We start from the raw sequence: 25,942 nt of genomic DNA, 5'->3' as shown, positions 1-25,942 counted from the left end.
GCTCACTCGGGAGAGTGCGGTGCTGATAACACCAAGGCCCCGGGTTCGGATCTCATATGTGGATGGCCGGTTCGCTCACTGGCTGAGCGTGGTGCTCACAACACCAAGTCAAGGGTTAAGATCCCCTTACCGGTCATCTTTCAAATAAAAAAAAATAATAATAATAAGATTATGACTCTTAGGCGTCTTGGGCCTGGGGAGTGTAGTGACACTAGCCCAGGATAAACGATGGGGGGAGGAGAGGAAGGAAGCAGGAGCAGGGAATTTAAGGAACGGGACTTCCTTCTCTGAGGTCTGTCACCATCTGCAGCGCCGCCTAGGTGATTGGCCTCAGGATACCTCAGAAGAGAGAAGAGATTAAAAAAAAAAAAAAAAATTATATATATATATATATATATATATATATATTTGGTACCCTCAAACCCCTCTCCCCCTACTTACTATTCCTACGCACCTGGCAGGAAAGGAAAAGAATGCTAAGTTTAAAATCAATATTGTCTTAGGAATGGCAGGGTCAAAACTTGGCACTAGGAACAGACGTGCTAGGGCACGTGGGGCTTCCAATGTGCGCCCAGTTCGTAAGTTGGATGTTACCCTCAATACACGACAGCGCCTCTCAGACTTGAATCTTTCGGCGCTCGGCTACTCTACCCTAGCTGCTCTCCCTTTTTTCCCCTGCATTCTCCCGGTTTGAGGGCGCTCGGTGTTCAGCCACGCCGCCTGTCGCCTGGTAGTGGGACCGGAAGTTGTTCGGGGGAGGGGGAGACGACCGAGATGGGGGGGGGGTTTAGGGGGGGCCGGTCCCTCCTCAGGTGAAGCAGCTGATAGAGATGGAGCCGCCGCCGCCGCTGAGCGCCCGGATCCTGGCTCCGGCCCGACTATCGCCACCTCAGTGACCCCATTCCCCCCCGCACTGGGCCACCCGGGCCAGAGTGGGGGACCCCCGCCACCCCGTCCCCCTCCCCAACTCCGTCCCCTCTCCCCCGCCACCCCCAAAGCCTGCGCGCGCGCGGAGACGCTTCAGGTAAGTAAGGGGCGGGGCTTAGCGAAGCGGGGGGCGGGGCCTCGTCGGCCGGGGGCGGGGCCTGAGGGGCTAGGGCGTGAAGCGAGGGGAGACGTGGACTGGGGGTGGTGAGGGGCAGGCCGGGAGAAGGGCACTGGGTGGGCTAGGGCCAGAGAGGCGGAAGCTGACCCGAGGGAGTTTGGTCGGAGGCCCCAGTATTGAGGGCGAGGTAGCATGGATCTGAGGGTCCTAAAAAGGCGGGAGACGGGTCAAGGCAGAGGGCTGAGGACTAGCAGTAGCTGGCGTGTGCGAGGCTTCTCCATGGGGATGGCTGGGATACAAAAGACGGACAGATCGGAGAAAGGAAAAGCAGGGAGGTTACCTGAGCAAAACGAAGAACCCGAGGGTTTGGTCGAGAAGGCTGGAGAGAAAGACTTAGGCCTAGGTGGGAAGATCTGGGAGGCAATGAGCAGAGTGGGAGAAACGTGGTAGAGAAGAAACTTAGGGTAGAGTGAGAAGTGTTGTCTGGAGTACTGTGTAGGGTAAGAAGTGTAGGGAACTCAGGAAGCAAAGCTAGGAAGGAAGAGATTCACTCCATAAGAGCCCTAAGAGAGAAATGCAGCAGAAGCAGCCTTTGGGCAGACATCCAGATGGGAGCTACAAACTTGGAAAACAGGCTGCCTGCTTCCTGAATACTGAAACAGCCTTCCATTTACCCTCCTCACACAAACCCACCCCCAAGTTATTTTCTTACCCCTTGTCTGCTACAGTTGTAGATTCTCTTTTAAATTTTCATTTGATTTCTATGCTTTTTTAAAAAATGGTGACAGGTGACTGGTACTATCTGGGGACAGTGGAATTTTTAATGGAACACAGACCTTTATTTTTATTTTTTTAAAGATGACCGGTAAGGGGATCTTAACCCTTGAGTTGGTGTTGTCAGTACCACGTTCTCCCAAGTGAGCTAACTGGCCATCCCTATAGAGGGATCCAAACCCGTGGCTTTGGTGTTATCAGCACCACACTCTCCCAAGTGAGCCACTGGCCAGCCCTGGAACACAGATCTTTAGATATAAGATGTTTAGGAAATAAGGTACCCTTTTCCCCTTTCTAAGGTCAATGATTTACTAACTCGGCTTCCAGGAAGATTTGATATATTATCAACAACTTATGTCAAGCTTTACATACCTTCTTTTGCTTCTTTCTGTTCTCTCATAAGCAAAACTGTCTACCGTTGTGACTTATCAACCCCCACTTGTATGTCTGGTAGTTCTTGCCCAGCCTGAACCCTCAAAGTATCAATGGCGGGCTTGTAAGTTCCTGACATGCTCACATATCAACTCTAGGCCTTCCATCAACATGGCCAACCAGATGACCATTGCAGCCTGGCTGTCTCCCCTTACTGATACTTTCTCACTTTGCCTGGATGAAGGTATATGTGAATATCCTTAAGAAGCATGGAAAACAGGTGTCTGACTACCTAGACGATTTCCACTTACAATAACTCATTCTAAGGACAAAGCCAAATAAAAAGCCAGATCAAACAATCTTTGAAAGCACAGTCATATTGGCCAACTGCCAAAAAAATAGTTTTAGGGGCTAGTTGGTTAGCTCAGTTGGTTAGAGCATGGTGCTGATAACACTGAGGTCCAGGGTTTGATTCCTGTACTGGCCAGCCATTAAAAAAAAAAGAGTACTGAAGCATAGTGTCTTGTTTCACAGGAGTGTATGAAATGCCCAGCTGGTAATCCCTCACCTCCTCATGGGCCTGCCAGTAGGTCAGTGAATCCTGCTTTGTGGTGTGGGGGTGGGCGGGGGAGTGAACCTCAGCCTTCCCTACTAATAGCCTAAAGCCAGAGAATCCAGACAGCCTCTTGGGTCATGAGAACAGTCAGATGAGTGGCTCCTGAGATAAAAATATAGTCTTAAAAGAAGAAAATAGCCTTACAACTGGGAAGCACGGAAGGTTTCACTGGAGCTTCTGGGGTGGGCCTCAGGGTAGTGGGAGCTGCCCTCATTTTGGCAGCTTCAGAATTATATCTTGCCGTATTCAATAGATGTTGATGTCTCAAACACAAAATATAATATCTTCGTTGCCCACTGAGTGCAGTTAGTTAGTTCAGTTGTAGCTTCTGAGCAATCCCCTTCCTTTCAGTAGGTTAAAGGTAAGGTATATTTCAGGACTTGGTTCAGAAATAAATCCTAGCTTTTTTTCAATGAAAATGCACTTGAAAATTTCTTATTTCCTTAGTTTGAAATATGAAGCTTGTACCTCCTCCCAGCATGGGAGAAACTTACCCCACCTTTTACCCTACTCCCCCTCAACATCCGCAAAGGAATTATTTTCTCCCAAACTGGCCATTTCTCTCACACACACATACACACACAGTAGCCAAGGAAAAAGAAAGATACGTTATTGTCGGGCAGGTATTTCTAGCCTCATTTTACTCTGTAGGAACAAATAAGAGTTGAGATCCTCTGGGTGTGGACAATAACACAGGCAGAGGGATTCCCTTCTTTACTAGTCTCTTGACCCTGCTGGAGAAGGCTTTGAATTCCAGGCTGTTTGATTTGCCTCCTCTTTTTAGAACAGTTATAGACTCTGTTCTGGAAACAGAGAAAGTTCAAGGTTTATTAGCCAAAAGTAGCTAAGAAAGGGTAGTGCTGATATGAATGACCTGGTCCCCTGGGAGATAGGATCTACCACATATTCTGTGGTAGTTTTTAGCCAGGGAGCCCTGTTTTTATACTAAGGAGACTTAGTGATTCTACCTTGAACAGATTTAGCATCTAGATTGGCATTTTCCTCAGGCCCATAATCTCTGAAAAGAGACTAGGGAGGAAGAGGATTATTTTTTCTGCCATCCATAAGCCTGTGTTTCCAGTTCAAGGATTTAAATCACCAAGACACAGACTGAAAAATTGTTCATCTCATAACCCAAGAAATAAGGCAAGCAGGATGGCCCAAACCTTCCAACTGGGGCAAGATTTAACTTTGCACCAGTAAAAAGAACCCTCTGCTGGTAACCTGGGTTCTACTTGTCCTGCTTCTGTTGTTAATCAGATAGGTGACTCTGGGCTTAGTTTCTTCTTCTGTTAAAAACCAAGAGATTAGAGATCATCCTTCAACTCCATTCCAGCTCCAAGATTCTCCACGTCCTGGAGCACCCCTGCCCTCAGCCCTCCACATGAAGAAGAGAGGCTTACCAAATTGGATTATCACAGCAAGATTGTCTGTTAGCAAAGGAGCCTGAAAACATCTTTCTGGCCCAAACAATAGTGAGCTCTTTTGATCAGCATGTATTAGGGACTTCTGTCCAGGACTACCACCAATCAGAATAGTTAATTGAGACTTCCATGTCATTTCAAATTTCACTTGAGAGAGCTAATCCTGTTTGGGGCATCTTTGGTTTTAAAACGTTATTATAAAACTCAAATTGAACTCCCCTGCTTTACTTTCTCTACCTCTGCCCAAACATACAACTTAACAGCAATGACCTTGTGAGGCCTTTCTACAAACACAGAGCTTGTACACACCTCAAAAAAACAAAGTATCATCTCATGCCTCACACCTAGTGAATTAAAGTGCTTGGTTTGGCCCATTTCCTTAGCTCCTTAGTCCTAAAATGAGACATGGGTGGGGTAGGATTGTTTCTTCTCCCATCCATAAACCTTAGCCTTCTCTCTTCTGCAGTCTGCCTGGGGAGGACAGGGAAGCACAAAGAACAAGAGGAAAGATGCATCCATCTGAGATCTAAAAGGAGACAATGAGGTGATATTTTCCCACTGCCCAGGTGTTGTGCTTCCAGTTCTTTGCCCTTATTTTCAAGGTTGGCCATTCCTAGGATGACCTGGGAATTCATCCCCTCTGCACTATTCCTCAAGTACTTGGGTAATGAAGCTGAGCTGTCTTCATCAGTATTATATTGCAGACAGAAGGTCACCATCTATAGCCTTGTGAAAAAATGTGTCAGACCTTTCTGCTATAAAGACAGACACATGAGCTGAGCAAACGTTGATGGGTTCCATTCAGAGGGCACTAGGTTGATCCTAAAGATCATTTCAGAGCTGCACATTGCCCGATGTCTAGGTTTGTTTCCTGGAAGGAGGCGTGCAGTCAGTTGGCAGACATTGCCTAATTTCTTGTGTCTTTCTCTAACCCTTTACCCCAGCTATATGATTCCAGCATGTTTTTGCTCAGATTTCATTTAGTTCAGGAAGGCAAAGACAGGAGAGGATGATGCTGTGGGTTTGGTCTACTCTAGTTCCTGAACTGTTCATACCTTAGGCACATGGGAAATCTGTCTTGTTAATTACCACTGGGCTCCACCTCAGAATCCAAGTCCTAAGGGAAACTGGAAAAAATGTTTCCACTTCTCCCTGTTGCGGTTTGGGAATAATAACCAAAAGGATGCAGTGAATCTTGACCACTCTCTCCACTTCTATCTTTCTACCCAATAGACCATAATAAGTATTTTAAATTCCAATTTTGGAGTGTGACTAGATCAAACAGGTTATTATGAAGGATTTGAAGAGTTGTAATTACTCGTGATGTCCATCTTATTTCAGTCTTTCTGAGCCACTACATAGGGAAAACTTGACTTTCTCACACTTTTGTCACCAAGACTAGAGCTGTGGGAACTTTGGGGGATGGGGAGTGGGAAGTAGGGGAGGTAGTAGAATTGCCTGACCTGCCCTTGGAAGTCAGACCCTGGAATGATCCTCACTGCTGCTTGTCAGGGAGTCTGGTGGGAAATATCCTGTCTAGAAAGGATGCCCATTCCTGTTCAAATATGATATCATGTTGATGAGAGAAAGCTAAGATCATGGAGGACTCTTGTTATGATGCCAAGTGGATTCAAAGGAACGGGGAGGAAAACCTTTATCTCCAGAAGTTACAATGACCAATCTTTCATCCCTCCTCACAGAAATACTTCTTTTTGAATTGGGAGACTGGCTGTTTCTTTCTTTCTTTTTTTTTTTAAGATGACCGGTAAGGGGATCTTAACCCTTGACTTGGTGGTGTCAGCACCACGCTCACCCAGTAAGCTAACCGGCCATCCCTATATGGGATCCGAACCTGCGGCCTTGGTGTTATCAGCACCGCACTCTCCCGAGTGAGCCATGGGCCGGCCCTGAGACTGGCTGTTTCTAGTTGCTTTGTATTCATTTCACTGAGTTGAATTTCCAGTACATGTATGCCTATCTCCATCACCGAATGATCTTTAAAGCCACTTTTCTTCCAAGATGTTTCAGACAAACCTGTCTTGTGTAATTAACTTCTCTCTTTATACCTTCTCCTCCTGCAATGTATCTCCAATTAGCAGTGCCTAATTTGACCCGTTATTCTAAGAAAACACTAAGACTAGGTGCTTTGAGGGGTAGGGAGTAGGAAGGTTGAGAGGGATGTGCCACCAGAAGACTTGGGCAAAGTGAAGTACATCTACTGATTTGCTCCTTGCTCTCAGAAAACCAGGACTAGGAACAGCAGACTTTCGATCCCCTCTCATTTCCAGGGTTACCAGTTTGGCATTTAGACCAGTTGAAGGCAGCTAAGTACAGATTTTGCCCAAGATGTGTCACAGAGCACCTGTTAAGAGCAATTAAGAAGCAGGAGAACTCAGTTCACTGCTAGTAAGGAAGTACAACTCAGAAAACAACTCCTTCAGACCCTTCTGGAAATTGTTTTGGGGCCATTTGGGCAGGAGTCCAAGAATGAGATACACTTTCTGAGCCAACGCTAGCTGCATGCTAATGCTTCAGCTGCTCTGCTCACCTAGTGTTTGTCTGGCCCCTGGTTCACACAGGTGTGCATACGCACACACAATTGTGTTACTGTATTTCTCCCTGTAGAGCCAGCTCAACTTGTTCTTCCTTTTTAAGTAACAGACTCCACTCCGACAGGGATCACACCAAAGGAAAAGATGCCTTAATTGATGTTTGAACCAGGGAAAAAGGAAAGATCCATGAAGGCCTTGAGTAGCCTGGCTTTTGAAAAGAAGCAGTATGATTTAATGGAAAGAATACACCTCAGAAAGGCAGGAGACTTGTGTTTTAGTTCTTGTCCCAGTTTCACCATGAGCCCTGGGACAAGTAATTTAACTGCTCTGAGCTTTTTCAGTTTCTCCAAGCAGGAAATGGGGAAAATCCTGCTTTTGCCTCTTTTACATGTGGGTGTGTGTGTGAGGGAAGTCATGCGAGGCACTTTGAGCTTTGCAGTCGTTTAAAAAATCCCAAAGGGCAATTATGGAGCTAATTTGGAAATGAAAGGGGCCCCTGAGTACCTCTCATCCTTGGATCTCTGACCACCTCAAGTTTTGTGGCTAGGTCCAGAGGGTATGAGTTTTCTAACCCCTATGGATTTGGGCTCTTCTAATCATTGCCCCTAAGGGAACTTTCAAGGAACCACTTATTACTGTGGCTTGTTCTAGTGGTCTGATCCCAAATCTCAGTCCATTCCAGGGAGGATGTCAAGAAAAGAGGAGTTGAAAATAAATTAAGGGCGGGCCCTTGGCTCACTCAGGAGAGTGTGGTGCTGATAACACCAAGGCCGCGGGTTCGGATCCCTGTATAGGGATGGCCGGTTAGCTCACTGGGTGAGCGTGGTGCTGACAACACCGAGTCAAGGGTTAGGATCCCCTTACCGGTCATCTTTTTAAAAAAAAGAAAGAAAGAAAAGAAATTTAGAGAAGTTTTCCGCACACCCAGACTTCCTAGGAAAATAGGGTTGAGACTAGGAATCTCTCTGATAAAATATAAGGGATAGTTGCTTCTCAGAGCAAAGGTAAGCCCATGTTTCAGTCTTTCTCATAAGCCTTTTTGAAGGAGCCTCTCAACTCCGGACAAGAATGAAGAGGAGGAGGGTCTGCAGGGAAACAGAGTTTTCCCATGTGCTTTCCTGCACCCCCTCACCCCCACTTCCCACCTCTCTCAATATAGTATTATAAGCAAACCAAATTTTCATCCATCTGCCTAGTGAGATACTTTAAAGAGACCAAGAATCCTGGTGGCATCCCAGGCTGTTCCCTTTCCCCAATCTTGCTCCCCCAAATCTGCCTCTGGGGCACTTATTTTTCATTAGATGGTGGTGAAAGCAATTTTGGATGTATGTAAATTTCCACCAGGTAGATTTTTTTTTTCCCTCCTCCCACAGTCTTCTAAGGAGATAATTCATTGCAACAAATTATCACTTTTAATTGTTCTCAGTTCCTGATTGTTTAATACTCTACTGCCAATTACTGCTTGCTTTCCCTCAAATAGACTAACTTGCATTTTAAATTCAGACTGCCCCCTGCCTTTTTTAAAAATAAATATAGCAAAGTGATTGACAAGAGGGTGGGGAAAGCTACTTAAAGGTTTAATTTGTTTATTACACCTTCAGTAGAGGACTTATCCATGAGCCCTGAGGTGGGCTGCTCTCCATCTTCTTTCCTGAAACCCTTCCTCCTGCCACACACCCCAAAAAGAATCCCTGGAATGACTGAATCCAGCTTCTTCCTCTTCGTAATACCCCACCCTTAACTGAGGTATAGAGTCTCCATGGGGCTGTTTCTTTGCCTCCTGGGGGCTGAGGTATAACCTGTCTCTTAAAGTCAGCTCCACCTACAGGGAGAGGGTCTACTCTCAAAATCCAGGACCACTCTGTATTAAGATGTTTCCACCCCAAAAGCTAGGGAGACCTGCAGAAGTTGAAGGTTGAAGGAAATGTTGAGGTTTGTAAGTCAGGGTACATTGTCTTTTTCACAAGGGCAAAGTATGGGGTTTTTCCTCTTTAGGATAGTATCAGACCACCCTTAAGTGATCCTTTAGGTTTCTTGCTAACTCCAAAGTGTTAAAGATCTTCTCAGAATTTTATTTTCAAAATGTTAAAGACCTTCTCAGATCTAGCTTCTAATAGCAGCTATTTTCTCTTTCAACAGAATCTCTTTAAGATGGACATAGAAGACTGCAATGGCCGCTCCTATATGTCTGGTATGACTTCTTGTGTGTTCTGTTCATAAGGGGCTGGGAGCAGACAGTCTTCTGTGGAGCAGGGCAGAGAGCCTTTAGCCTAGGCACAGAACTAGTCACAGAACTGACACTCATGTTTGGTAGTACTTGGTAGTGTGCAATTATTTTGGTGATTTTACATTCCCTAAATAGTGATTCTCTACCCAACTTCTTGGGGAACAGTGGGAGGGGAAAGGAATAGGAAGGGAATATGAGTGGAAATTATTAGAGGAATGATAGATGGAAAGAAAATGTGATTCCTTCTCCTGTGCTCTGAGGTCACAGCCACACATGAAATTCTGTCCCATCCAGGTAGAGAGTGGAGCATGGTTTCAGACCTCAAAGGCCTGCAAGGGCCAGGTGGGTATGTAAATGAGTGAAGTAATTAGGATAATAAGCAGAAGAGAACAGTAGGGACCGTCATGAAGTGGAGAACATATATTCTTCCTCAAGGGACAGCAGCTATTTAGTGTCCATCAGTCATTACCGTGCAGGAATGTATATTTAACGTGGCCAAAACTTCCAACTTTTCAAGAGAAATCAGAAATCCAAATTTTTTTATTTTTTTATTTTTTATTTTTTATTTTTTTTTGTCTTTTTCGTGACCGGCACTCAGCCAGTGAGTGCACCGGCCATTCCTATATAGGATCCGAACCCGCAGCGGGAGTGTCGCAGCGCTCCCAGCACCGCACTCTCCCCAGTGCGCCACGGGCTCGGCCCCAAATTTTTTTATGAAATGTCACCATTTTTATATAATGACTCAGTATTTGAAAAAATGTCTGGAGCAAATTTGTCCATGGAGCAAATCAAAGTCATCTATGGGCTGAATTCAGCCAGTGGGCCCCAGTTTACAGTTTTTGAAGGAAGACATACAGAGCCCAATTTTCATTCTTCCCAACCCTTTTCCACTATCTTAACATGTTATAGCTTTTCACACTTGCCAAGTATTCTTACTGAGGCAGAAGAGATCACAGCTTATAGTATGAATGGCTTTTAGAGATATGAAAGTAATCAGACTTAACAAGTTTAACAAGATGAAAAGATATTAGGAACTTTAACAAGTTCCTCCCGAAGTTTAACAAGTTAAAAAGAAATTAGGAACTTTATCCAGTTCCCTCTCTGAGAGTGTAGGAAAGGGCCTAAGACAGAAGGGATGGAAGGGATCTTTTCTGGGTAGGAATTATTAGAGGTAAGGGAAGCTAGAATTGGGTTTTGATGTGATGAGTATTCACATCAGAAATCCAAGCACCATTGTGGAAATGATCCAGAGCTAATTCTTTTACTCTAAAGTGGACCAATGAAAGAATTACTGGCATGCTCTAAGGGAGATAGCAAGATGGGTCAGACACACATAAGAGAACCACTGGCAACACCTGGGTAATGGGAGGTAAGACGTTGACTCTGACCCCTTTCTCATTTAAGGAGGGAATGGATAAAGGCATTTGTTACCTACCACAAGCTGGACAGATGACAGGGATCAGGTGGACTGATTAAATTGAAAGAGACTTTATTGGAACTAAAGTCATGGCTCTTCTGAGGAACCAACCAATCCTCCTTTCTCCTGCTCATTTAAGCCTCTTCAGAAAGCCACTAATGAACAGGTACACTCAAAACCCTGCTTTAGTGCTGGGGAACACTCAAATGGATAAAAACCAGTTCCTGACATAAGAAAGGCAAATAAGAAACTACAAAGGTGGCTGGGGAATGTTGGATATTAGTGGAAAACTTCTGAGGATATTTGCTTCACTGTGCTATAAAACCAAACTTTCCCTGCTTTCAGCAGGTTGACATTTCCCAGATAAGAAGCAGCCTCTGCACAGGATGGTTTTTAAATGAAAGTAAAGGCCAGAAACCCCTCATTTTTGCTTTGAGAATTCTAGATGTCAGCAGCTGCCGTAGAGAGGGAAAGTCAAGGTAGGGCTAACATTAGCTCTGAAAAGTGCCCCCTGCAGGCCTGGGCATGGCTAAGACAGTCCACTTGAGGAGGATCTGAGAGTCCATCAATCACCTATCTCTCCTGGGATGATATGGAAGCAGAGAAAGGCTGCAGTGTACAGCCCTCCTAAAGCATACCACAGCCATTCACAAGTCAACACAGTTCTTCTGCTGTATCTCTCCCATTCTTCAAAAAGGTTTTACCACCTCACAGAACCTGATTCAGAAAATCCATCTTTTCTCCCCTTTTCTCTTTCTAAAGGTACACATCATTCCCTCCGGGGGTGGAAGAGAGGACAGAAAAGAAGGAGTTCATTAATTTACTTCACAGATCTGCATACCCGCCCCCCTTTACTCCTGTCTTTCAAGGGAAACTGAGTTGCTCAAACCTGCCTCATGCAATCAATTGACCAAGCAGTGCTTGCCCCAAGTTTTCTGGAACTGTGAAATGTTGAAGGGAACCATAGTAAAAAGGGATCCAGGGGTAGGCAGCCCAAAGTTTCATGGCACTTCCCACCCCCAAATTCTTGGAATCAGAAATGTAGTCTTCCAAAGTAGGTCAGCTCGCCAGTGAGCAGCTTGTCTGGAAGGGAAGGGAGCAGAGGCCTTGTCCTGATAGAGGGCAGATTCATCCAGAGCTGTAGGCTGCTGGGGCCCTGGGGGTGGGGATGGGGAGGTGGAGGGCCAGGGGAAGACTGTACCATCCTTTTTGCCTGGGATCTGAAAGGGCTCGGGGCCATAGAACAACACTAGCCTGAGACCAGACTGTGCTGGGCCCTCCTTGCTGCTGGGAAGGAGAGGGCTGTCAGTCCCCAGATCTTGAGAACAACCTCCCTCCTAGAGGAGGAGAGGAAAAAGGAGGGAAAGAGTGCCTGAGTTTGGTGGGGGAAGGGCTTTCTGCCGATCTGAGAGCCTTGAAGCTGCCCGGTGTCCTGGGCCCCATGACCTCTGGGGCCTTAGCTTCCCCAGCTGGCAGAGGATTGGGCCTTCCCTGGGGGCCCCCCCTTTCTCCCTCCCACCAGCAGGCCCATCCCTTGCACACACTCTTGCCTCTCTCAGGCATTTGTTGTGCAGTTCCTCTTTGTCTGCTGGGCACGAGGGCAACGGCATCTGCCTCCCCCTCCCTGTGCACCCCTTACCCCCCACCCCCTTCACTGTCTTGGAAAAGGGATGCTGTAGCCTAGCATCCCCCCACAATACACACATATACATTCTCTCCAGCCCCCTCCCCAAGCACATCCAAGCGTGCTAGTGCTCTCTCTCTCTCTCTCACACACACACACACTCACACACTCAACACACATACACCCTGGGCTGAGCTGTTCTTGCTGGCTGCAGCCGTGGGCCTCTGCTCACCGTGCCGCTGCCGCTGCCTGCGAAATGACGGCGGTTCCCCTCACTTCCAGGAATCCACGCTTCCTGGAAGGTGAGTGGCTGGGCTCACCCCTGCCTGCCACCGAGACGCAGACATGCACACACCACCCGCACTCCCTCGCCGTTTCCAAGGCGGCGGCTGCGTTCGCACCCCAGGGTCTCACCGGCAAGGGAAGGATAATGTAAGTTCAGGCAGAAGGCGGCTAGTGGAGGGGGGGAAGGGGGTGCTGGGGCTAGGGAACCAATTCAGTAACAACTCCCAAGCCTGAGGAGAGGGAGAGGATGGGGCTGTGTGTGTGTAGCGGGGGAGGGGGCGTTCCTCCTTACACTTGCGGAGGATGGGAAAGGGTGTTTGGTGTTGCTAAGCAAAGACGGCGACTTGGACAGTGAGAGCTGTGGTGACATCTTGATTAGGCCTTGGGGACAGGGGTAGAGCTGTCTGGGGTGAGATGCCGAGACAGGCCTGGGTGGGAATGGATAGTAAAGAGAATCAGGTAAGGAAGAGGAGCCTTGGCCGTAGATGCCTCAGCCTGACAGAGATCTGAGGGGCCTCACCTCCTCCCCACAATAGAGCTGGGGATGGGCGGCTTTCTTTGCTCTAGTATTCCCTGCCAGCAGGCTAGCATCCTGCCACCCTGGAGCCCATGGTCAAGAAAGGGAAAGCAGTTATGATGAGGTCCCTTGCAGAGAAGTGTGGAGGAGCTTCAAGCTCATGGCTATTCCCTAGAGGTAGCCGCTCTTTGAAGGGATCAAGGAAGGGCAGCAAGAGCAAGAGCGGAGGGTTAGTCTCCTTCAACATGTGAAACACATTTAGCTTGTGGGCTGTTTCCCAGTTCCTTTCTCTCTCTCCTGCTTTTCTTGCCCTTTACCCACCTTCCAGTTCCTCTGATGTGAACCTCATAATTTGGCTTTTGCCTTCTGGGGGTTCAGCCAATCTATGATGACTTTAACCAAGAAAATTTCTCTGAGACCTGAGAGCAGCCTTAATTCTTGGTTTTGACAGTCTGAGATTTCTTGGGAGTCCCAGGCATTTGAAATTCCCTCGCTGGGGTTTCTGGGACTTGAGAGAGGAACTGCTGAACTTCCTAAATCGACTCTAGCTCCCTTTGCCCTCTGGCTAGATTTCAAAATCCCTGGGTACCCAGAAGGGCTTTCTGACCCCTGAAACAGATTCATGCTTACGTATTAGCCCCATAAAAGTAGACTTCAGCATGTTTTCCCTCTTACCTTTGTCCTAGGGAGGGCAAAAGCATTAAAGAGCCTCTTGAGTTATTGGAGTTACTGGAGGCTCCTTCTCTTCCTCCTGTTTCCAGGCCTCAATTGGTAGAGCCACAAAGGATGCTTTCCCCTTAATGTCTCTTAAGTATCCCTTTAAGGATATTTTTCCCCATATAGCGAGCCCCTGACCCCAAGAGGCAGCCTCAGTCTAGTAAGCTGGGACCAGCAATGGATTTCCAGCAAGCTCATTCTTTTTTTTTTTTTTTATAAAGATGACCGGTAAGGGGATCTTAACCCTTGACTTGGTGTTGTCAGCACCACGCTCAGCCAGTGAGCAAACCGGCCATCCCTATATGGGATCCGAACCCGTGGCCTTGGTGTTATCAGCACCGCACTCTCCCGAGTGAGCCACAGGCCGGCCCCCTCCAGCAAGCTCATTCATCCTTTTAGGGTCAAGGCCTCAGCACCAGGGTCAAAGCCCTGTTCTTCCCCCATTACTAACATCAAGTGACTTTGGGCAAGTCAGCACTAATGTTTGAAAAGGAATAAGAAGATACCCTTTTCAGCCCTTTTAACCTTAGGAAATCCTACACTTAGCTGAAAGGACATATTTTAAAACTGGCTCAACAACCCACAATCCTGAGATGCTCACTTCGTGATATGTGTGTGGTTCTGATTTGGGGTAACTTTTTAGGTAACCATGGCTCACCTAAACAGCCCAGCTGGGAAAATTCAGATTCAAGCCTTAAGACTTTTTCTATAGATAGTGAAGAAATTTCCTCAGGCTTTGATGGGATAAAATGGGGAAAATGGGACTTTTAGGAGAGGATATGAATGAGAAATGGTCCCAAAGTCCTGAGTGGTTGTTTTCTTCCCACTGACCAAAGCTGGAGAGGGATCCCTCAGGAGGGTGTGTTCCGGATTTCTTGCCTCAGGCCCAAGACTCCAACCATTTTATAATGGAATCTTTATTTTGTGAAAGTAAGTATGTGTATAGCTGGGCAATTGGGTAAAGTACTAATAGGTAGACTTTAGGGATGACTTTTAGGGTCTCTCTCTCTCTCTCTCCCCCCCTTCCATATTTAGGCCTGTGTGCACACATCTATGCATGTTCATGTTAGCAGATAATGTAGAAAGCTATTGATATGTTTATTCCAGTAGGTATGTTCTCTTTATTTGTATCTACATATGTGATATGTGTCTATGTGTGTGTTTTATCTACATTTGTTTTTATTTCACCTATATATTTGTGCAGAAGGTTGTGGGGAGGAGGGATTTTTTTTAAAAAAGACATATCTTCAGGTATGTTATCTAATTTTGAAAAACATTATGAAATTCTCAAAAAGCATTTTTACAAATCAATTTGTCAACAAATTAAAATGAATATATTGAGAATAAACTGATTATTAAGCTGTCCAGGAAACATCAAGTAGTAAATGTGTGATTGGAATCAGGTCAGATAGAAAGCTTTCTAGAGTAGTCAAATTTTTGCTGAATTTAGAAAGTCTTAATGGGCCCAACTTTCCCCTCATGAGACAGTGACTCCCAGTTGGCTGTGTAGGTGGTGATTAAGGACATGGGCACTTATTGCTTATGATCAGATCCCGGTTTCACCACTACCAGGTATGTGATCTTAGACAAGTAACATAACCTCTTTTGTGCCTCAGTTTCCTCATCTGAAAATTAAGATAATATCAGCAATACTTCATAGGGTTGTTGTGAAGATTAAATGAGATAATTCAAGTGCGTGGAATAACACCTGGCACATAGTAAGCACTCAATTAATATTAGTTGCTATTATTATTATTATTACTAATATTATAATTAGATTCAGGACAATTCCAGCTGCCCTTCCTGAAGATCCTGAATCTGGTGTTCGGGATTCTGGAAAGGAACAGTAGGGAAGAACATCTGTCCTGAACTGCCTCCCTCCTGAGGCCCCCATTTTCCTCTCCGCCCTGGCCCGCCCAGCCCCAGCCCTGCTTCCTGTGGACGTCAGGCAATGATGCTCTTCCTCTCAGGCCTAGATAAAGGTAGAGCAGGCAAGGCCCAGCCACGGAGCTCTCGGAAGTCAGCACCAGGCACCCAAGCTGGCGGGGCATAAGGTATGGTGCCCAACATACAACACTGCCTTGTACATGGCTATGAAATAAATGTTTGTGAAATTTAACTGAGTTTTTTAAAAGATTAGGCAATAGACAGTAGATGTCTCCAGCTCCAGCTTTACCTGCTGTCTTGTTCTCTCCTCCAAGGTAGCGGGGACTCATCTCTGGAGAAGGAATTCCTTGGGGCCCCGGTGGGGCCCTCAGTGAGCACCCCTAATAGCCAGCACTCTTCTCCCAGTCGCTCACTCAGTGGTAAGTGCAACCTTCTACCCCTCCTGGCACTAGGCACCCCCATTTGCATTTGGCCCTCAATTCACTTCCACTGGCAACCATTTCCCCATTGTCGACTCCTTCTGGTTTTCTGCTCAGAGTCTCTAAAAGCACTAAGGAGCCAAGTGTTGAGGGTTTTCCTGGCTTCTGAAAGGAGATCACTGCCAGACTAGGGTGGAATTAAAAGAGGCATGGGTGGGATTAAGGTAAAGGCTCCAAAGAGAAATTCTGGAATTGAAGAAGCAGGTAGATAGAAATGGTCATTAGGTAGAGTTAGATAGGAAATAGAGAGTTGAAGGACCTCCCCATCTCCCCATACCCCATTCTCCTGCCCAGACAGGGTCCCCATGACAGCCCCTTCCCAGCTGGCCCTAGATCTGTAACATACTCTAAATTGTTGGAATAACCGGGAATGTAGGTCACAGCCAGAGCCAAAGCCTTCTCAATGGCTCCTCCCTCCTTTATTACCCCCACTACCCCAGCCTCAGGATTTTATGGAGGGGGGTAGAGGGGTTCAGTCTTTTGGGGTGGGAGGGTAATGTAAACCACATCTGTCTTCCAGTTTTTCTCTCTCCTTAGCCTGCTGTCCCCCTTCAGTCTACCTAGGACTGTTTTCCCGCCACTGTTACTTGCTGGCTTCCTGCCCAGGGCCAAGCCAGGCATCTTTCTTAATGACAAGAGAGTGGAGAAAGAGGCTCCCCTTAGCTAACTCCTCTCTCCAGTGACAGAAGACATCCTCTGTACCCCAACTTTTTTCTCTCGAAGCCTATTTGTGTGATGGGTGGGAGAGAAAGAAAAGGTTGTTTCAGGTTCCAGCAGGACTCTGATATCACCACCCAGGATACGAGGATGTTGTCCCCTTTTTAGGCCTGAATGTCTCAGGGCCTGGAGATTCAGGAGTGGCATTCTGGCCTGGGAGCAGGTTCCCCTTTGCCTGTCTCTGTTCTAAACACCATCCCACCCTTCAGCCAACTCCATCAAGGTGGAGATGTACAGCGATGAGGAGTCAAGCAGACTGCTGGGGCCAGATGAGCGGCTCTTGGAAAAGGATGACAGCGTAATTGTGGAAGATTCATTGTCGGAGCCCCTGGGCTACTGTGATGGGAGTGGGCCAGAGCCTCACTCTCCTGGTGGCATCCGACTACCCAATGGCAAGCTCAAGTGTGATGTCTGTGGTATGGTCTGTATCGGACCCAACGTGCTCATGGTGCACAAGCGCAGCCACACCGGTGAGGAAACCAAAGGGCTTCATGGAGGAGCTCCCAGGATGGGATTGAGAGGCAGAGGAAGTGCTGGGACAACCATAGTACGAGGGCTGGAGGAGGCCAGGCTGGGAGTGGGGTGGCCTTAGAAAGGAAAGGGTCTCTCCCAGCACATTTTCTAACTGATTAAAAAAGGAGAGATGGAATTTGGACTCCCTTTAACACCTGTACTTCCCTGGCACTTTCCTCAGCTGTTGTTATAAAGAAAAGCTGATGTTTTTCTCAAGATGTGAGGGAGGGAAAGGTGGTATAGCCTCAAGAAGGATCTATAGTCCACCAAGGGTAGGACTCCTGGGTATTGTTTGGGCCCTCCCATCTCATAATTTTTAAAAAAAAAGAAAAAAAGGAAAAGGAAAACAAGCCTCCTCGGCTTCCTCAGGTTTTGGACTCCTGGGGCAGAGTGGGCCCTATGGGACTCAGTTTTTGGTAACACTCTTTTGGCCTGGTAATCCAGGCCTGGTGCCCCTCTCCTTGCCACACACCTCTAATCCATGCCTTCCCAGGGAAAGAAGGGAAGGATCTTTATAGAGCAGAATTTGTGTGTGTGGCACAGTCCTGCCCCTCATAAATGTGTTCAGAGCATATTCCCTTGGACAGGGTGGAGCAGAAGGTAGGGGGCTAGGATCAACACTGAAAGTTCCTCATGCCCAGTCCTCTGGGATCTGTTTTTGATTTGCAGGTGAACGGCCCTTCCACTGCAACCAGTGTGGAGCTTCCTTTACCCAGAAGGGGAACCTGCTGCGTCACATCAAGCTGCACTCTGGAGAGAAGCCCTTCAAATGTCCCTTCTGCAACTACGCCTGCCGCCGGCGTGATGCACTCACCGGCCACCTCCGCACACACTCAGGTCAGTGACTGTCCAGTGGGTGAAGACGGGGTGGGGCCTTGGCACACCCACTAAATACAGCTCAGCGACTCTTCTTGTGTTTGGGGAATTACAGTGTCTATCACAAAGGAGAGGAGAGCACTTATAGAGCAGATAGGACCCTGCCTCTTTAACCCCTCCTTTGGGCAGCAAGGCCCCATGGGGAACTTGGGGGACTCTTTGATGGGTATTTTATGCCTGTCACACTCTGTGACATGGAGCAAAAGGAGCATGGGCAATGTTCTTGGCTCTTAACAGTCACCCTCCCTGACTTGTTTTTTTAATGATCTTGATGATGTCAGAGCCATCTGTGCCCCATCACCCCCCACTTCTGAGCTCCAGGGAACCCCCCCTCCCATTCTCATCTGCACTAGGCTGCACAATTGTCACCATCTTCACACTCCCCATACAACACCAGAGGTCTTGGGAAACCACTGTCTATCCTCTCCTTTACTTTCTGCTGGTTCCTATAAATATCCATGGGTCTCCCAAACTGTACAAAAGAGAGCCTAAAGACCTCCAAGTAGGAGAAGAGTATCCCATTTTTGTTCCCTATCCCAAGAGGTTGTCATCCAAGAGGTTCCCAGAGGCATGAGCAAGTCCACAGGGTGCCTACAGGTCACTGCTTGGAATAGTACCAGGGAACTGGATTAATAAAGTTTCTAGCCCAGTTAAGATTGTTTTAATCAATATCTGTCCAAATCAGCTGGACAGATAGCACTTTTTGGTCATTTTACTACATTTTAGGCTTTTGGCTTGGACTTGGGAAGAGGCCAGTAGCTGAGCTGGTAGGAAGGAGGGAACTTAACATTGGGAAAAGTCAGGATGAAGGGAAGAGGGGAGAGAATTAGCAGGGTCTGTCCTTGGAAACTTTTCTAGCTATTTTTCTCTTTTCTTAAACTCTCCTGGGCCAGGATTTAAAGGAACTGAGCAGTCATTTCACTACCCTCTACTTTCTCCATCTACTTAACTTGTTCCAGGTTCTCCCACATCGTAACTGGGATCTCTTTATATATGTGGAGAAACAGGGTAAAATATCATCATTGATTCATGCTTTATAATCTATAGAGCATTTCACTTGTGTCTCCTCATGTGATCCTCCTAACAGTTCTAAGGTAGATGTGATTATTCCCATTTTGTTGACAATGAAACTGAAGCTGTGGGGGAAAAAATATGAGTTATAGGTCACATAGCTATTCTGCAGCCTAGCTGGAACCCCAACAAGGTCCAGTGCCAGACACACAATGTTCCTTTTCCTCTGAAAAGGGGAGGCTCCCCCTGCTGGTTTGGGACAAGGATGGTTTGGCCCCTAGAATTCTTATCAACAGCAGCGAGGTCAGCGGAGTGGATTTTGGATGCTGTTCTGTCGGTTATTAACAACAGAAGCAGATACAGATATATTGTTGGGTCCCATCTGTGTGAGATGCTTTCTGTTACAACCACACTATAAGAAAAAAGGCATTGAAGAAGCATTCCTCTCCCAGATTTAAACTACTTTTCCAAGGGTCTTGGGTAGATAAGAACCATGTTGTTTATCTCATCCCTAAAATACTAGGGTTTACAGAGGAAGAACAAAATGGCAGTAGATTAATTTAGTCAAGGTCCAACTTAGGAAGTGGAGAAGGTGAGTAGTGATGACCAGCCTCCTAGAGATACCTTCTCCTGTCTCCCTGCTCAATAGTAGCAATATACATAAAATATAAAATACCTTTTTCTCTTCAGTTTTTTCTCTCCTCTCACAAATATCAGCTCTGAAGAGTTGTCTTTAAATGAAGTATCAATCTGTTCTCCCAACTTTTTTCTTCAGTAGAACAAGATCTTTATAACCTGTTCTTTATTTTAAAAAGAACAACAACAACAACAAAAAACCCCAAACTTGATATTCTCTTGCTTTTACTGTCCTCCTTTATTTTCTCCTCTGTTCTTTTATTCTTTTTCTCTTATCAGAATTTCTCTATCTGTGACAGTTTCTCTGGGTCTCTCTTGGTATCTCAGTGTAGAGAGACAGAAAGAAAATAATCAGTCAAACCAGGCTAGGAATGGAGGTAAAAATACAAGTAAAGGTCAATTAAAACTGCCCTTCCCTACACTGGCAGATCTAAGGGCTCTCATTTCTGTCACCCCAGCCCACCAATTTCCCCCAAACCAAAGCAGATAGTTCGTAAGCAAAAAATCCCCTTGTCTGATAAACAGCACTTACACCCGCCTGCCACATGGAAAGGTTAAACCACAGTCTGGGCCCCAGACCCTGGGGTGGGGCCTGCTTGCCTGACAGGGACGATCTCCTACAAAGTCCCTGGGTCCTTAGTTCCTTCAAGCAGCAACTTGGCCATCTTGAAGACCACCACCAGTCTGAAGCAATATGCTTAGGGATCCCCTCACTCCTATAGCTGCACATTGTCCCTCTTCCCCAAATTTGGCTTATCTGTCCATAGTTGCAGCTGAAGTTGGGGAAGGGAAGACAAGCAGAAAAATTCAATTTAGCAACATCTCTTCCTCCCCATGCCAGTGTACATTTGCTTCTGGATGATTCTGCAGAGCCAGGGCGTAGGGAAAAGTAATTCTGATACTGTCTCTCCTCTCTCCTCCACAGTCTCCTCTCCCACAGTGGGCAAGCCCTACAAGTGTAACTACTGCGGCCGGAGCTACAAACAGCAGAGTACCCTGGAGGAGCACAAAGAGCGGTGCCACAACTACCTACAGAGTCTTAGCACTGAAGCCCAAGCTTTGGCTGGCCAACCAGGTGGGGCTGTGGGCAGTACTATGGGGGAGGTGAGGGCAGGGCCAGAGAGAGTGCAGGACAAGGGTGATTTCAGTACCTCGTCCCACAGAGGGATGAAGTCTATGGAATAGAGCAGTTACCCCAGTAAATCTGCCAAGCACTGCATCCTGAATACCCCAGTTGGTGCAGAGGTCTGTGGTAGGTGCTGTCTGGAGATCCAGAGGTAGGGGAAGCTTGGGTCTATGTTCTCAGTCTGATGGGATAGAATACAAGGAGTATAAAATCAAGGGTCAGATGTATGTAATTGTCCCCAAATGATCTGAAATATTGCTGGAATGAGCTTTAGGTAGGGTAAGGTAAACAGAGGCCAGTTTCCAGGCATAAGGTATGACTTTTCTTAGCTACTGACCTACTGGTTTTCTCCAGGCAAAGGATGCTGTGCTAATGTGATCCCTACTCAGCTGCTACTACCTGTCCCCACCTCCCTCCCACTAGGCGATGAGATACGTGACCTGGAGATGGTGCCAGACTCCATGCTGCACTCATCTTCTGAGCGGCCAACATTCATTGATCGTCTCGCCAACAGCCTCACCAAACGCAAGCGTTCCACCCCCCAGAAGTTTGTAGGTAAGAGTCCAGTTGTAAAGGAGACATCAACTTTAAGCCACAGCTCAAATAAATCTGAGCTGTGGTTGCCTTTAGACCAGAGATGTTGGTCTGAAGATTTGAATTAGGGGAAGAAAGCAGTCTGGTAGTCTCAGGTTCTCAGAATCTATCCCCAGAACAGGAGGGGAGTGAAGACGAAAGATGTACCTCAAGAGAGTGGAGAGTGGACAGGGTTCGATATTGAGGACTCTTGTGATTGTAAGGGGAAGGGATCGGGGGCTCAAACTCTCCCAGTTTTTTAGAATAGCAAGGACTTCAGTCTGTGTGAGCCCTCAGAGTCAGAGAGAGGAAGTGGGTATGCAGTTCCCCCACCTAGCACTGATCATTAGATTGCTAAGGACCTGGATCTTTATGGAGAGTAATGAAATATTAAAGATGGGCGAGCTGGGACTGAGTTCTTCTCTAAGATTACAGCCTAGAGTCATGGAGCAGCCCCACAGAGGACCTGATGTCAAGGGGAAGTAGACAAGGAGTAGTAAACAATGTTATATCCAGCCCCATGAGTAAGAAAACAAAGAAGTGGACTGTCTGGTTAACTCAGTTGGTTAGAGCACAGTGTTATAACACCAAAGTCAAGGGTTCAGATCTCTATACCAGCCAGCCACCAAAATAAATAAATAAATAAATAAGAAATAATAAAAAAATAGGAAGAAAAGAAAAAGAAATCCTGGGGGAAACTCAGGAATCCTCCAAACCCAGCCCTGCTGATACCCTCCTCCCCATAGGTGAAAAGCAGATGCGCTTCAGCCTCTCAGACCTCCCCTATGATGTGAACTCGGGTGGCTATGAAAAGGATGTGGAGTTGGTGGCACACCACGGCTTGGAGCCTGGCTTTGGAGGTTCTCTGGCCTTTGTAGGCACAGAGCATCTGCGACCCCTTCGCCTTCCACCCACCAATTGCATCTCAGAACTCACACCCGTCATTAGCTCTGTCTACACCCAGATGCAGCCCCTCCCTGGTCGACTGGAGCTTCCAGGGTCCCGAGAAGCAGGTGAGGGACCCGAGGACCTGGCTGATGGAGGTCCCCTCCTCTACCGGGCCCGAGGACCCCTGACTGATCCTGGGGCATCCCCCAGCAATGGCTGCCAGGACTCCACAGACACAGAAAGCAACCATGAAGATCGGGTTGCAGGGGTGGTATCCCTCCCTCAGGGTCCCCCACCCCAGCCACCTCCCACCATTGTGGTGGGCCGGCACAGTCCTGCCTACGCCAAAGAGGACCCCAAGCCACAGGAGGGGTTACTGCGGGGCACCCCAGGCCCATCCAAGGAAGTGCTTCGGGTGGTGGGCGAGAGTGGTGAGCCCGTGAAGGCCTTCAAGTGTGAGCACTGCCGTATCCTCTTCCTGGACCACGTCATGTTCACTATCCACATGGGCTGCCATGGTTTCAGAGACCCTTTCGAGTGCAACATCTGTGGTTACCACAGCCAGGACCGGTACGAATTTTCTTCCCACATTGTCCGGGGGGAGCATAAGGTGGGCTAGCAGCTTCTCCCCCGACCCCCAGTCCACCACTCCACTGCCCTGCCTACAAGTGTCTAGCCCTGTTTCCACCACATCCCGAGGAGTTTTGCTTTGTAGCCCCCACCACTGGCTATCTGACTTCACACCTGACCCTGACCCCTCCTCACCTATTCTCCTCTACTCTGACCGATTTAAGCATTGTGAGGAAACAGGTCTTTTGCTTATATTTCTCCTTTTTCTCTTCTCTCATCCCAACATACTCACTATTTATTAATTAGTTTATTTTTCTTTTGCCTTTTTTTTTTTTTTTAAACTTATATTAGTCACATGCTACTCCCCACCCTCCTGCCCACAGTTCCCTTCCACTTTAGGCCTAATTTGTCTCTTTGACCTAGAATCCTCCAACAGCCCCAGGGGTAGGAAGCTCCTCTTCATACTTAGAGACCTTGAGCTTCTTGCTTTAAGTCCTCACCCTTACATTACCAGATTCTTTAATTTTGATGCTGATACCTCTCTCTGGCCCCACCTTAGCCCTGTGGCATTATATCTCCTCTCTGGGACCCTTCAACCTGGTACTTCATACCTCTTGTGCCCTCTCACATTAGGCAGCTTGCACTATTCTTGAATGAATGAAGAATTTCCTCATTTGGAAGTAGGAGGGGCGGAAGAAATTCTCCCCAGGCATTGTGGGACTGAGGGTCCTCTTGATGTTCTGCTAGTAACATGAGTTCCTCAAAGGCTACATTCAGGATCTCCCTCTAAGATGTGACATATCTCTTCCTTGAAAAATCCCTCAACACTGCTCTAATATCTTTAATCTGCCGGTCTATTCAGTGGTGGCTTTTCTCTCCTTGGAGTGCCCCATTTTTGTATTCTCAGGGGCCAAGGCTAGGTCTGCAACCTTCTGTCTCTGACACATTGGGAGCCACAGGTGCCTAATTGGGAACCAGGGCATGGGAAGGGGGTGGGTCTAAATTCTTCTCTTTCTCCTCCACCTCTCAAACTTCTTCACTCTAGTGACCTTCCTAGGCTCTCAGGGGCTCCTCTAGTCCCCATCCTATGAGAAACTAGTAGGTTGCTGCCTAATGACAAGGGGGTATCTCAACCCCTCAGTCATGCTGCTTTCTTCCTCCCCCTCCCAGCAGGATTCACCCTCTCATTCCTGGGCTCCTGGGCCCTGTTCTTAGGATCAGTGCCAGGGAGAAAAGGGTGTCTCTTTTCTCACTTCTAATTCTCAGTATAACCAAAAATTAACCCAGGATGAGCAAGGGCATGTGCCCCTTACTCCATTCCACCCTCGTTCCAGCAAGAATGGGATGGGCACAACTGAACTGGGGTCATCCTATATTGCCCCCTTCTACACTCAGCTCGCAGACATAGGGTAGGAGGGGGCAGTCTTCTGGCTACAGCAGAGACCCCTGGCTATATGGGTAATCTAGGATCAGTGAGAAGGGGCAGGAGGAGATACAACTCCACTGCAAGTGGAAGTCTCTTTCAAATAGAGTTTCCTGTCCGAGGCCACAGCCATCCCACTCTCTGCTTCCCTGAGATTCAAACCAAAGGCTGTTTTTCTATGTTTAAAGAAAAAAAAAAAAAAAAAAAAAGTAAAAACCAAACACAACACCTCGTAAGTTTTAACTCTTGGTCCTTCTCTCTCCTTTTCTCTTCCCTTCCTTTCCCTTCCACCTTTCTTTCCACATGTCCTTTCCTTATTAGCTCTTTTGCCTCCTACTTTTCTCACTCCCTATCAGGGATATTTTGGGGGATGGTAAAGGGTGGGCTAAGGAACAGACCCTGGGATTGGGGCTCTTAAGGGCTCTGGGAAAAGTCTACCTTACCTTCTTATGGGAAGAGAGACCCTAAAAATTTTCTCCTCTTTATCCTCCCTTTTCTTCTCCATTATGTGGTTTCCCCAAGAAAACCAGATTGGCAGGGAGAGGCACCATGAGGTGATTGTTTCTCCTTGACAATGTAGCAATAAACAGATGCTGCCAAGGGCAGAGGATGAGGAGTTACCTCAGAGGAGAGTGGTTTCTAGAGAAAGGAAGAATCTTCTCAACAGCACCCCAGGGTACTAGCTCCTTGTTTCAGGATGGCAGCAGAGCTGAGATTAATATCTGGGCTTCTCCTGAATTATTCTGGTTATTGAGCCCCTTCTCGTTAGCCCCAGGCCCCCCCGCCCACCTCTTCTGTGTTTGCTGTGTATTTAGTGACACCTCCTAAGGACTAGTCCCTTCTGAGGTATCAGAGTCTTAGGGTATCCCCATCCCCTCCCCCAGTTGCTTTGGCACCTGTAACCTCCCAGAACATGAAGGACTATGCTCTGAGGCTATATATTTGCTCTGTGCCCATGAGAGCAGAGACTGGAAGGGCAAGACCAGGTGCTAAGGAGGGGAGAGAAGGGCATCCTGTCTCTCTCCAAACCATCACTGCACTTTAACCAGGGTCTTAGGTACAAAATCCTACTTTTCAGAGCCTTCCAGCTCTGGAACCTCAAACATCCTCATGCTCTCTCCTAGCTCCTTTTGCATAAAAAAAAAAAAAAAGAAAGAAAGAAAGAAAGAAAGAAAAAAACCCCAACCATTGAAACCCACATGGAGAAAAGAGGTGTTTCCTTTTATATTGCTATTCAAAATCAACACCACATACAAAAAAATTTCTAAATAGACACTTTTCCAGACCTTCGTTTTTTCGTGTCAGTGTCCAAGCTGTGGATGGGATTTTGTAATACTTCTAGCAGCTTCTTTCCTTGTGTACATAATATATATATATATATATTTTTAATCAGAAGTTATGAAGAACAAGAAAATAAAATAAAACACAGAAGCAAGTGCAATACCACCTCTCTTCCTCTCTCCCAGGGTTTTGTTTGTAGCCTATGTTTGGTGTCTCCTTTGACCCATAACCCCTCACCTCTTCCTCTGGTCCTCTCTCCCCTCCTTTTTAAAAGAGTTTTTCTCCTTTCTCAAGAGGAGTTAAACTAGCTTTTGAGACTTATTGCAAAGCATTTTGTATATGTAATATATTGTAAGTAAATATTTGTGTAACGGAGATATACTACTGTAAGT

At 46.9% G+C, this 25,942-nt stretch overlaps 1 protein-coding gene across 2 annotated transcripts; it reads left to right on the top strand.

Annotated features, from left to right (window-relative positions):
• Nucleotides 1-817: 817 nt before the first annotated feature.
• IKZF4 (IKAROS family zinc finger 4) lies at nucleotides 818-25,942 on the top strand. Of its 2 annotated transcripts, XM_063115569.1 has the most exons (10): nucleotides 818-1,024; nucleotides 2,726-2,781; nucleotides 4,698-4,775; nucleotides 8,923-8,974; nucleotides 15,772-15,876; nucleotides 16,863-17,123; nucleotides 17,836-18,003; nucleotides 20,615-20,764; nucleotides 21,239-21,370; nucleotides 22,135-25,942. In XM_063115569.1, the coding sequence occupies exons 4-10, from the start codon at nucleotides 8,935-8,937 to the stop codon at nucleotides 22,893-22,895; spliced, it is 1,617 nt and encodes a 538-aa protein (XP_062971639.1). In that variant the 5' UTR covers nucleotides 818-1,024; nucleotides 2,726-2,781; nucleotides 4,698-4,775; nucleotides 8,923-8,934; the 3' UTR covers nucleotides 22,896-25,942. The 2 variants fall into 2 exon arrangements, with proteins under 2 accessions (XP_062971639.1, XP_062971641.1); XM_063115571.1 differs by lacking the exons at nucleotides 2,726-2,781; nucleotides 4,698-4,775.

The sequence above is a fragment of the Cynocephalus volans genome, chromosome 12 (assembly GCF_027409185.1).
Source record: "Cynocephalus volans isolate mCynVol1 chromosome 12, mCynVol1.pri, whole genome shotgun sequence".
Taxonomy (NCBI): domain Eukaryota; kingdom Metazoa; phylum Chordata; class Mammalia; order Dermoptera; family Cynocephalidae; genus Cynocephalus; species Cynocephalus volans.
Note: the sequence above shows the minus strand (reverse complement) of the source record. Positions and strands in the feature narration are given on the sequence as shown.